Consider the following 12,048-nt stretch of genomic DNA (forward strand, 5'->3'; position numbering starts at 1 on the left):
GCATTTTTTCGTCTGTAGTCAGTCATAGCATGACTTGAGCTAATTTAAGTGAAAGGACACTCGTCACAGACGACGACAAGTGTTCAATGACAGTGCTGACGTTTAAAGGACACGACTGTCAGGGGGATGTGACTGCTGAGCTTGCAGCTTTTGAAGACAAGGAAAGGTTACCCAAATGTATTGACATAGCTCTTTAAAAACTGACTTAAAAAAATGAGATAATGTGGGCCTTTTCTCATACATATTTTAACAGCTAGACGGGACTGGAAACCATATACTCAGTTCTAGGGGTAATTTTCCTTGGCCTTGAACTGTATATTGCAAACAGCATCCTCTCCTCTCCTCTTCAGAATTGGGATGGAAAATGACGTGGGCGAGCTAAGAGATCTGTCATAACTTGACAAAATTCATTAGGCAGCGTGATTTCCACTACTGTCAGAAACCCCAAATTATGCATAGGGTGGACGAGTGATGGATTTCACATTTCCCAAAGCATTTATTTATTGCTTTATATCAAATCTGGGGTGGAAGTGGAGACGACATTACTACTTTCAATACTGGTGCTGGGATGAGGTTAGAGGGCAGTGGGGAAAATTGCATTTTTCTCCCCTAGGTGCAGAAAATTACGCAAATATTTATCTAAATGAGTCAAGTCAAAGGCGTTTTTTTTGTAGAGATTGCACTATAGGGCCCCTACGAAGTCCCATCTCTATGCAACCTTTGCATTTTTACACAAAAGCAAAAATACAGTGGCATCGCGTCGCTCCAGTGTGTGATTTTACAGCATCAAGAAAGCAAGAGGCGTGACGAGTATGACATTTAACACAACAGTGTCTGCCTCTAGATTGACATACAACATATAACAGCCAGCAGCACTTTATAAGCAATAACAATGTCATAACATGTCAATAGCAATCATTTATCGTCCCTGTGGTATGGCAGCTGATTTCATCCTCTGCTCTGAGGGTAAGGAGCTCCCAGACCTCATTGCTTTCCCAATTTGCAGATATTTATGCATGCTGTTCTTCTTCAACTTAGCTGCTAACTGCTGCTAGCTGCTTTTTAAATCTCCCCAAGTGGGTCGCACACATAAAACGACGTCAACATGTCACACCTGTCCTGCCCATGATCACGTCCTGCCAACTGTCAGTTTTTTTAGACCTTAATTCGGCGCTGCAGACCCATTGTCGGTTCAAAGACAAGACAATCTGGGGCGCCTAGCAGCTCAGTTGGTAGAGCTGGCGCCCCATGCACAGAGGCTGTGTCTTCGCCGCAGCAGCAGCCGCAGATTCGATTCCGACCTCGGCCTTTTGCTGCATGTCATCCCCTCTCTCCCCCTTTCATTCAATAAAGGCATTAAAAGCCCAAGAAATTATCTTTAAAAAAAAAAGACAACTCTGTCCTCACATTCTACCATTGTACCTTTTTTTGACATTAGTTTTTGGGCTTTTTTATCTTTATTAAACAGGGTAGCTATAGCGTGAAGGGGGGGGGGGGGTTGACATTCAACAAAGGGCCAGAGATGGAATCGAACAGACAGCCGCTGCAGCAAGGACATAACATTTGTACATGGGGCGCCCACTCTACCAGGTGAGCTAGTGGCCGCCCCACCATTGTACCTTTCATACAGAATGGTGAGTGACATAAAAGTGCAATATTACGGCTTTGAACAGGCAGTGTAAAGGGGGCTAGAGACGCACCGTATGGTGCGATTTCTAACTCTGAGAACGCACACACAGCAGAGCGTAGCCCTGTGTGAGCTTCAATGCAAGTTCATCAAAATTAAAACATCTCTCCTCCAGTACACCATACTTTATTCACCAAATGCTGATGATGATATAAAGCATGGTGTACTTAAGTAGAGTTTTGTTCAGTGTTTCAATTAGTTTTTTAATTTCTGCAACACGAAAAGTGAATATTGTTAAAAAGAAATGCAACAGAAACCAATATAATACAACATCCTTCACAGAGATACTGGTCATTTTAATACAGAAAACCAGTGTGCGTCACCATTCAATTAAACCGGCACAAAGAGGTGTATAAAGTCAAATTCACATATGAATGAGGAAATAAAGCTTGCAGAATCGGCGACTTCTTTTAAATCACTTGCTTAAAACCCAATTTTACAGATTTGCTTTTTTATGTTGTTGTCTTTTCATATTTTTATTTTAATATTTTTATTCTGTCTTGTTCCTTAGTATTATCATTATGATTTGCTTATTGCTTTTATTATTTTTATTGTATTTACTTTTATCTGTATGGTTTTTTTTTTTAATTTTATCTCTATTTCTCATTAACATTTGCCTTCTTTCTGATATTTTTGGATCTTATCTCTCATTTTACCTTTATTCTTGTCTGACTTTAATTCAGCGTTTCTGTTTGGCCTCTATTGTTATATTGCATCTGGAGTATCTTGCTTTTGCTTTGCTTTGTTTTTCACAGCACTGTGAGCACGCGGTTTTTAGAAGGTGCTATATAAATAAAGTTACTATATGGAAAAAGTGGGTAAACCGCAGTTGTGTGCTGTAGATTAAACCTCCTCCACACTGCATGCACCAAAACAACAAAAGGGAAATTTCAGTAGTTGGACCCCATTCAAGTGGGCAGAGTTAAATGACATTTCTGCTGCGCTTCAGTCACTCTCTGTGGGGATTCATCCACTCTCCCCTCAGCTGCCTTATGGAATGCTGACTCAGCACCTTGCTCCATCTGACCAACAGCTACACCCACTAAGAGAGAAAACACAACCTGTGTGCAATCTCCACTGGTGCCAGCGCTGCTATATACTGAGGGGAACATTCATATACATGGTGGGCAACAGACCTCCACATTACTCAGCTGATCTTTCCAATGACAAAATAAATGGCCTCAGTTAGTAAACTAGTGGTGGGAAACCTTGGAGGGTATAACCATGGTGAGAGATAAGCACAATGCCAGAGGGTGGAGCTCTGAGATGTTTTGACTAGGAGCAGCAGGGAGGACTAATGCAGAAGTGTCAAACCATAAGCCACTGATACCGCTTTTCCACCAACATGGAAGAGGTTCTGTTCCATTTTCTGCACCTAATTTTTAACTGTTTAAAGTACTTCGACTGACAATAACTTAGTACAAAAAAACAACAGGTTTTGCTCTTCCTGAAGTGCGACCTGTGACAACAACAATGCTACAGATCTGAAAGAGAGTGTGAAGGCAACAATGGAGAAGCCAAGTGAAAAATCTTCCGGGAAAAGAAAGAGCAGCAGTGGCTGAAAGCCAACAGGAAAAGCGCTGGGCTTTGAAGCCAAATATACACAGAGGCCAAAAGAGGAATTACACCGTCAGTCATGTGATGCCACTGGGACGAAAAAGATGTTTTCCTACACATTTAGACATCTGTAAATCGGTGTTTTTTTTTGTTTTTTTTCGCCCATACCCCCATATTCATTTCACTATTAGGATTTTTGTCTCGAAACTATATTTGTGATCATTAAATTCAAGATAAGTTACTACTTTTTAAGCACTTTTTCAGGTCATTTTCTTGTTTGTTTTTGACTTTCCTCTTAATGTAAATTTTCAAGTAATTTTCTTGTAACTTCTTATATGTTGCTCATTTTTGGGTCATTTCTTGTTAAGTTGCTCATTGCATTCCTACCATGTTTTTGAAAGAAATCGAGCCGTTTTGCACAGTATTCAAAGGGTTAAGATACTTTTTAATGTACTATGTTATATTTTCAATGAAATAAATGTAAGACATATTGATTTTTCTTAGTATTTCTAAACTACTTTTAAAGAGTCAGGAATAAAAGACGAGCCGACAGTTACAGCACTATATTCACTTATGAAAAAGGGTTTCTTATGCAAAACCATCACTCTTAAGAGTACAACTGAAAAACACAATGTGTGGTGGGGCATGTTTAAATTCAAATGCATAGTCAGGATGCTACATTGTAACTTTTACAATGACTTTTACTTTGACTTGTTTGTTGTCTACCTTTTCAACATAAATATTAGTACTATTAATTGAACAGAAAAGCCCTAATACGCATTTTGAAACCTCTCTTACCTCGCTGTTGTGTCCTCTGAGGTTGAAGTTGACTCTCTGCGGGGTGGGCCGGTCCCGTCTGCAGTGGCTGGACGTGAACGTGACCCCGACAACTCCTCGACCGTTCCCGGTGGCAAGCCAGCCCTCCTCGTAGTAGCGCTTCCTGCACACCGGCTTCTCCTTCTCGCTCTTGGGCACCCGGCCCTTCCAGGACAGGCACAGGATGTTGGAGTCGCTGCAGAGGACCGGGCCATGCTCCACGGCGGCAAACATCCCTGCAGCTCTCTACAGCCCCGTGGATAAAACAAAACACCCAGAGGGAGGTCAGGGGTTCTTCGGAGGGGTCGGTACCGTTATGAGCGCCTCTCCTCCGCTGAGGTTACTGGTTCGGTGTCGGGTGTGAGACAGCGGTGCATAGTACTTGCGCTTTCCCTCGGCTATCTCGGTGATTTGCAATCCTGATTAAAAGTGATCAGTTCCCCAAAAAGTACAAATGAGGTCAAAAAACAATGGGCTTTAGTGATGCTGGATTAAAGATGTCATTTAGCCGAATGGGCTGCATACACAACAAAAGGCACTCATTCAAGTCATCGTGATGTGTTTTTATCAGCGAGTTGCCTTGATGATGTTTCGATGACAAGGCAACCGATGAGAGTACCAGAGAATTATTTATTAATCCTATCAGCTGGTCAAAAATAGACATCCACCAAAAAAGCGTTATCTTGTAAACTCATGCGATGCATCCATTCCACTCAACACGTCCCAGTGCTTCCAGTTGATTCTGTCCAGTTCAGTGTGTCATTTCAGGGCTCCGTGTCCGCCTCATACGACCCCGGCCGTGTGTGTGAGAGGAGGAGCAGGGACTCCTCTCCATCAGCTGTCAGCCCGCAGGAGAGCCGCTTCTCCCGGTAACGTCATCACGTCAGCCAGTCTGCTTTTTCAACCCGCCTCGGGGATCCCATGGAGGACTGCTGGGGGGAAAAGGGGGGTGTCATTATCACACATATACTGATGCTACCAAATAAAGAAGCGCGTTTTTAATAAAGTACGGTTTTAGACGTTTTAAAAGCGGATAAACGGACTCTGTCGCGGTACCAGCAGTGTTAAAGGCGCTCACCTGCCGCCCACAGCCGTTAAATTCATTATTAATGCGCCAGCCTAAAATTACCTCTCACTTACGGAGCAATCACTTTAGTCGAGGACTATCTTGCTTAGCGGAAGGATATTTAACTAACTGTTGAATTATTTAAAAGAGCCGTGTATCATTTTACAGCTTTTGATTCTTTAGGTTAGGGACTGTTCGTTATTTATAAGGGGAGGAGTGGTGGCGCAGAAAGAGGGAGGCATGTCAAATAATCTTTTAAGCACTAGGAGGGACTTATGTTTTTGGGTTGTTTTTTTGGTTAGGGAGAGAGGCACACATTTTTTATGGTGTTACATTTTGTATTTGTTTATTTGTATGTTATTTTACCATAAAAGCAGAAATCATTGTTGGATTTTCAATTTTCCGATGTTCCTTGATCACATTATGTGGGACGGACCGCAAATATACACAAAAACCCGCAAGTTGGTTTGGAAAGAACGCTTTCTTTAAAACACACGATCCACAGTCTACAAAACTGCGCCATTTATCATAGCCAGACACTGTAAAAACAGAAATTGTTTTGGGATTTTCCCATTTCCGCTAGTTCTTAAACACATTATGGGGGACAAACGCTTACATCAGAAAAAACAACCAAATCTGAGCTTTAAACATCATACAATATTTCATCACAATCACTTTATTTTACGTTTTATTTAAAATCTGGACAAAAATAAACAATGTGCACTAACTAACCAGCATGCAAGGCAAGACAGAAAAGCTTTTTTCAACTCCAGGAATTGGTAATAAACTTAAAACTTTCAAACATCAAATGTACAATTTTAAAATCTCACAAAAAATATATGGTGGAGGGAGGGTCATGCATGTACAAGCCCCTTAATGAGACTAAGGAGAGGATATTTGCAACTTTGGGTAGGGTTACAAATTAGTAAAAGAGTAAGTCACACCTCTGCCACCCCCTTCCTCTGATAAATGAAGAACAGTCCCTTACGTCTAACTGAGCAACCACTTTAAAGGACTATCCTGCCCAGCGGAAGGATATTTAACTAATTGCTGAATTATTTACAAGGACCATGTATCATTTTACAGCTCCTGTTTTGTCAGACTACATACACTGATGTGCCAAAGCGGCCTCTCGCGGCTACACGGTTAATTAAACAGTAAAATATGAAAACAACAAAACAATGCGATAAAAGAGAGGCGAGAAAACAAAACGAAGACAGAGGCAGTTGTACGAGAAATGCATCAAGATCCGACAGACAAAACGAACAGACTAAGGATCGTTTTGGTTGTCCACTGACAACAAAATGACACCAAACAGACAACTCGTGTACATGAAAATAATCGAAATTTGGATTATCTCAGTGGTCGTGATGAGAAAAGATAGTCTCCACAACAATTTTAACGACTTCATTTTAGACTGATGGCACCAGAGCATCCCACAAACCTCCAGCAAAATCTACCAGTCTGCTGTAACGATATTGTTAATTAAGACCGGGTGATGCTAATGTTTCTAACCGACATCCAAATACTGCTGTAGCCCGTGAGATGATGCCAAAACACCCTCCACCGAGAGCTGCCTGCTAGCTACAGCTAGCCCAATCCTGGATGTTGGACCAGACAGAGAGCTGAGTGGGATCAAAACATGTCAACAACGGGATTAATCTCCCCCGTTTTAACGTATCTTCTTTGTGCGGTAACGCTAATCTAGCTAACCGAGGTGCTCCAGCTAACGTTAGCTGTCTGTGTTGTCCCCTCCACAAAGAGCAGCCACTGATGGCTAACCGGCTAACCGAGAAGCTAGCTGAACCTGAACCACCATCAGCGGAGACTGGCTCCGTCCATCCGCCGCTGGCACCCGTCGCTAAGAGGCTACGGCTAGCATGTTAGCCGACTGTTTCTCCTAACGTTGTTTTTTTTTAATATTGGCACGTAGCTATTCGTAATGCCCATAGGTCAGAGGTTTAGCGGACAAAATGAAAAAGTAATAACACACCTGTCGTCAACAAAGCCGGAGAAACATCAATGGCCAGACAGTGATGAGCTTACCTCCGCTCTGCCGCTGCCTCTTCCTCTGCCTGCAGCCTGCTACTGTACACCGCCAGGGCCCGACTATTGGGTCACGTGACAGCCACGTGATGTACACCAATTAAATTATCACAGCTCACATCAATAACTTTAGTGTTAAAACTTAAATCCTCTCACAAATGAGGATGACTTAATACACACATTTGCAATTAAAACTCCATAATTAATTTATTATACTTCACATGTGCAACAGGGACCTTTTTTTTTGTTTTTTTTTAACAGTGTCTTTATTATTTTTTTACAACACAATCTGCATTGTAATTTAAAACATTATACTGTAGGTTTTAACATTACAGCCACACATAAACAGAAGCACACACTCACACATCCACCCCTACAAACACATTAACAGATGCTCTTTCTCTCTTTTAACATTTCTCTTCCAATATAACTGAGGTCAGTATAGATCCTAAGGCTTCATCTTTGGTACTTGTAAACACTTGAAAGAAAAAAAACACTCTACATGCATGTTCATATACATAGGCATAAGCAAAAGTTTAAAAAATGTCAACTCCTTCTTCATCTTTTTGGGGGGTTTATCACTATAATTCTTAATACATCTTATCCTGAGGCTCTCAGATCCCCACTTTTCATAAAGTCTGAATGATTTCAAGACAATAGGGGTATACCAGATTTATGCACAGAAATTCACTGAGGTGAAGGGAACACTATTTCTTTGTGTGTGGCAATGCAGTAAGGTAAAAAAAAATCTTTGTGGGAGGAGGTCAAAAAAGCTACAGAAAAGATTGTCTCAAAAAAAGCATTCCAGTGAGCCCTGTTAATTCATGCACAAACTGTATTGTGTCTGAGAAGATATTCCTTGTGACTTTTTCTTTCGCTTTTTCACTGGTGTTTGTTTGTTTGTTTGCTTTTGCTTTGTTTAATACACTTATGCAACAGTGTATATATAAACGTATAAGACACATTTCTACATGTTGGATACATTAAGTGCATGCATATGTGTGTTTATATAAGAGTATAGAAAGCCATTTTTAATATCTATCTAGATACCCTGTAAGGTAATTTGCAGGGCTATAAAAATGTATTTATATTTGAAAATCTGTATCTCAACCCATAAACTTTTATAGCATACATTTTTAGTCTCCCTTTTTTCTAATATTTAGGTGCTTTGGCATCATCATCAGAAAGCTTATTTACCTTTTTTCTCGGTAAGTCATAGGTGTATGTATAGGTGATGTTAACATCATTAGAAATTTAACTTATATTTAGTCTTCCAAATGAATAGGCTATGAAAATGCCACTGTCCAACTTAAAAAAAAATCAGTTGTTGAAACTGTTTATTTATTCTAACTTATATAAAAGCACCTAAGATAGATATACCAGTGTATACATTTATTTAAAAATCTGTTTAAGATATTGAATGGATCCTCCTCGGCCCCCATAGTTAGCCCAGCTATGTAATGTGGTTCCCATTGCACCCAGTTGCTTCAGTAGTAGTTTACACTCCAGGACACACGGGGGCAGCACTGCAGAGTCTGTTTTACTTTCGTCCCACCTTCTCCACAAACATGGCTGCTCCCAGACGAGCATTATTTTCTCTGGCAAGGATACTTTGTGGAATCTCACATTCGGTAAAGTAACTAACATATTTTGTATTTGTACAGCATCCGCGAGCTTTTATCTGCAGTTTGAGAAGTGCCTGTGCGGGTCAGGAAATCTGACAGTGTGGTCACTGACAGCAGCGGAAGCATGGTGGTAAAAGTCATCTCTGATGTCCACTAAATGTTATTTCATTTTCAGGGACCGAGAGCTTTGGGCGCCTGTTCAGGTCACAGAAAATGTCATATAATCAGGTCGGTTACAGTTTCTCTCCTCCGCTTGTTTAAAGTATACGTAGTTTATTAATTCTTATATATATTTAATTATGTATTATAAACAAACACGTTTAACAATACAAGTGCAAAACAAAACGCTGCAGTATTCTGTACGTAGCGTGTATGTGGCTCTAACCGAAAATGGCATATGTATAATGAAATGAATACATTTGTTAACAAATTAATAAATACAGAAATAAATTAGAATAAATGAATGCTGAAACAAAAATATGAAAATAAATAAAATGCACAAATAAAGAAATAAAAGAGGTTAGGACCTCTCCATCATTAACATACAAAAATACAGAGATAAATAAATGTAGAGATGAATTAAGACGTGCATTATTCATTATCAACTTTTATTTTTATTGATTTATTGTTTCATTTGTGTATTTATTTTTATTACTTTATTTATATATATTTCCAATTTATTTTCATATTTTTTAAAAATATGTTTATTCATGTACTTATTGAAACTTGTTTTTTTTTTTTTGGTCCTCAATACTAAACGATCTTCTCTGAAACTAAATAAGGCAAGGAGTGATGTGAGCTTTTTTCAGGTTTTGCTCTAGTCAGTGTTTTAAACATTGTACTCAATGCAGCAGCATGCTCTGTGTTTCTAAAAGAAATTTTATATTTACTCAACACAGGATTTAGTGTGAAGCCATAACAACAAGAAAAACCTTTTGTAATAGTGTTAGCAGTTGTCTCATAGTAAACTGGAATCATATGTGTTAAACTCGGTTTACTGTTGTATGATAATAATCCCCTACTCTGTCCCTGCAGGTCTCACCTCCCATTGACACCTCGCACTTCCTTCCATACCGCAACAGTGTTTTTATCAAAACCTTCATCAGTGAGTCATCAGTGAATTAATTTATCTTAACAGCTCAATATTAAAAAAACAAACAAACACGTGAAACGTCCACTCATGTGCATGTATTTTGTTTCCTCTCAGATCACAGTCACAGATGAGCCTGACGTGCTGTTTCAGAGGGTGACAGTGTTGGTCAAAGGTCACGACAGGGCCGTGTTGGACAGCTATGAGTTCTTTGCCACCATGGCTGCTAAAGAGCTGGGCATCACCATCAGCAAAGTGTGAGTACTTACTGCTACTCAAGATAGAAGCAACATCAGCCATACGTGTTATAATATCATGCTCACTGACATTATCATGATGATTTTTTTTCTCCACTCCGTCACAGTCTTGAGTTTCCAAAGGACATGGAGAGGTTTACACTCCTGAAGTCAGTTCACATCTTCAAAAAGCACAGGGTCCAGTACGAGATGAGGACACACTTCCGGTGCATTGAGGTGATGATCCTGAACAAATCCTGAACACAATTTTTGAATTGCTCCAGCATTGAAGGAGTCCACTGCAGTGAAACAGGCTGCAATGTAATCCCAACAGGCTATTTTGCACTGTCAGTTTACGTCAATTAAAAGTACTTGTTTTTGCTACTGATACTCAGATTGTTATTAGAAGTGAATGACATCATTACAGAATTTCCTCTTTTTACTGGTCAAAACTGTTTGTTAGTGTGTCGAACCAAGGAGAGGTCTCGTTCTGAAATCTGACAGACTTTTCCACATTGTTGAAATCATCTAAATATTGAGCCATGACACTCAGCTATGCTGACAAAATCCAAACAAACTCTTCCCATCTCTCTTCAACTCTCACTAACGTTTCCACCACTGTTTTTCCTGCAACAAATGACTTCTTGCGAGATATTAGAACAAGACTTCTCCTTATCCCTGAAGGTTTCTTTCCTTAATGTTGTCAGACACTTAAAACAATCAGAGCATGACAAAAAATAGGCAATGTGAACAGATGCAAATTGACAGTGCAAAATTGCCCGTTGGGATCACATGGCAGCTCGTTTCCCTGCTGTGGCTGCGGCAGTCTCTCTAAATTCTGGACTAAATGCAAAACTTGTTGTCTACATTAGTCACTTAGGCACAAAAACACAGGGAAATTGGGTCTGGGCTGGAAATACAAAAGTTTCACTTAAAGCCACAATGATTTTGATAATTTTGTCACAAGTCTAAGATGTCCCTTCTCTTGTTTTGTAGCTGTCTCATTTAACAGGCAGCACAGCGCAGGTCTACCTTGAATACATCCAGAGGAACCTCCCTGAAGGTGTCGCCATGGAGGTGACAAAGGTACGTTAGCAGTGAGCCAGTGCAACACCTGCTTAATCTAAAACAGCTTTAATGAATGAATCCTTTTGTTCATGTTATCAGACCGCCATGGCGAAGGTTCCAGATCACATCCTGGGACCGATGTGGGAGGACCAACCCACTGACGACAAGCCCAGCCAGTAAAGTCTGCAGTGATCAACGGATGCTGATTGGATGCATTTTCTGCAGATGTGGAAGATGTGGAAAAACTGCAGTGTGAACATCTGGTTGTGATGGACTTGGCTCATTATATAGATTTCAACATCACTGCTGATAGAGCTGAACACCACAGACAACAGGGCCGGCTATAAAACTTGTGTTCTTCTTGTCAACATTCAACAGTCTTCATTTAACGTCAGTTGTATGTTTTCACTGTCTTTTCTGTGGCAAATCAGCGTGGAATTGATTGTATGTTGTTTTTTTCCAATAAATAAATTTAATGTCTTCAACTCACCTTTTTGTGCAATTATATAATCAGAATTGTGGCTCTAATAGTAACACTTCTACTTTGATATTCCAGTGTTTTTAAATGTATGCAGTGATGTAGGATTTGTTTGTTATTCTACACGATGAGCACATATATTTTGTGGGATATAAGACCAGCACACAAGAAGTTTCTTTTTTTTTGCATTTATTTAATTACCAGTATGCAAAAAATATCTGAGGCAAAACATATAAAAGAAAATCACAGAATGTAACATTCATCCTCTCTTTACAGTTAAAACATGGCGTACTTATTCTGTGGTTGAAAGTTAATACTTCCTGTCATTTTCTTAACAGAAGTCCCTGTATTTCTCATCATATACAGTTTTCTCTATTAG

At 39.8% G+C, this 12,048-nt stretch overlaps 2 protein-coding genes across 6 annotated transcripts in view; one reads left to right on the forward strand and one right to left on the reverse strand.

Annotated features, from left to right (window-relative positions):
- tulp4a (TUB like protein 4a) overlaps positions 1–7,217 on the reverse strand; it is a 41,487-nt gene extending 34,270 nt beyond the window's left edge. For 2 of the 5 annotated variants that reach the window (XM_042503176.1, XM_042503171.1), the window contains exons 1-2: positions 7,120–7,192; positions 4,043–4,992 (exon numbers count right to left, since the gene is read on the reverse strand). In XM_042503176.1, coding sequence (XP_042359110.1) covers positions 4,043–4,294 — 252 coding nt within the window. In that variant the 5' untranslated portion in view covers positions 4,295–4,992; positions 7,120–7,192. Of the gene's footprint in view, positions 1–4,042; positions 4,993–7,119 lie in introns of all 5 variants that reach the window. The other 3 variants (XM_042503173.1, XM_042503175.1, XM_042503172.1) reach the window with 3 other exon arrangements.
- A 1,473-nt stretch (positions 7,218–8,690) lies between these two features.
- Positions 8,691–11,664, forward strand: mrps10 (mitochondrial ribosomal protein S10). The gene is made up of 7 exons (XM_042503787.1): positions 8,691–8,803; positions 8,973–9,025; positions 9,833–9,902; positions 10,005–10,144; positions 10,252–10,360; positions 11,120–11,209; positions 11,291–11,664. Exons 1-7 carry the CDS (start codon positions 8,741–8,743, stop codon positions 11,369–11,371), a joined length of 606 nt encoding a protein of 201 aa, XP_042359721.1. The 5' UTR covers positions 8,691–8,740; the 3' UTR covers positions 11,372–11,664.
- Positions 11,665–12,048: the final 384 nt, after the last annotated feature.

Source organism: Plectropomus leopardus, chromosome 16, assembly GCF_008729295.1.
Source record: "Plectropomus leopardus isolate mb chromosome 16, YSFRI_Pleo_2.0, whole genome shotgun sequence".
Classification (NCBI taxonomy): Eukaryota; Metazoa; Chordata; class Actinopteri; order Perciformes; family Serranidae; genus Plectropomus; species Plectropomus leopardus.

What these genes read in the sequence shown, in the direction of transcription:
- mrps10 (XM_042503787.1), top strand. Translation starts at nt 8,741, where the DNA reads ATGGCTGCTCCCAGACGAGCATTATTTTCTCTGGCAAGGATACTTTGT. An exon ending in AGAAAATGTCATATAATCAG is followed by an intron (nt 9,026 to 9,832) that starts GTCGGTTACAGT and finishes CTGTCCCTGCAG; the next exon opens with GTCTCACCTCCCATTGACAC. An exon ending in TCGCCATGGAGGTGACAAAG is followed by an intron (nt 11,210 to 11,290) that starts GTACGTTAGCAG and finishes TCATGTTATCAG; the next exon opens with ACCGCCATGGCGAAGGTTCC.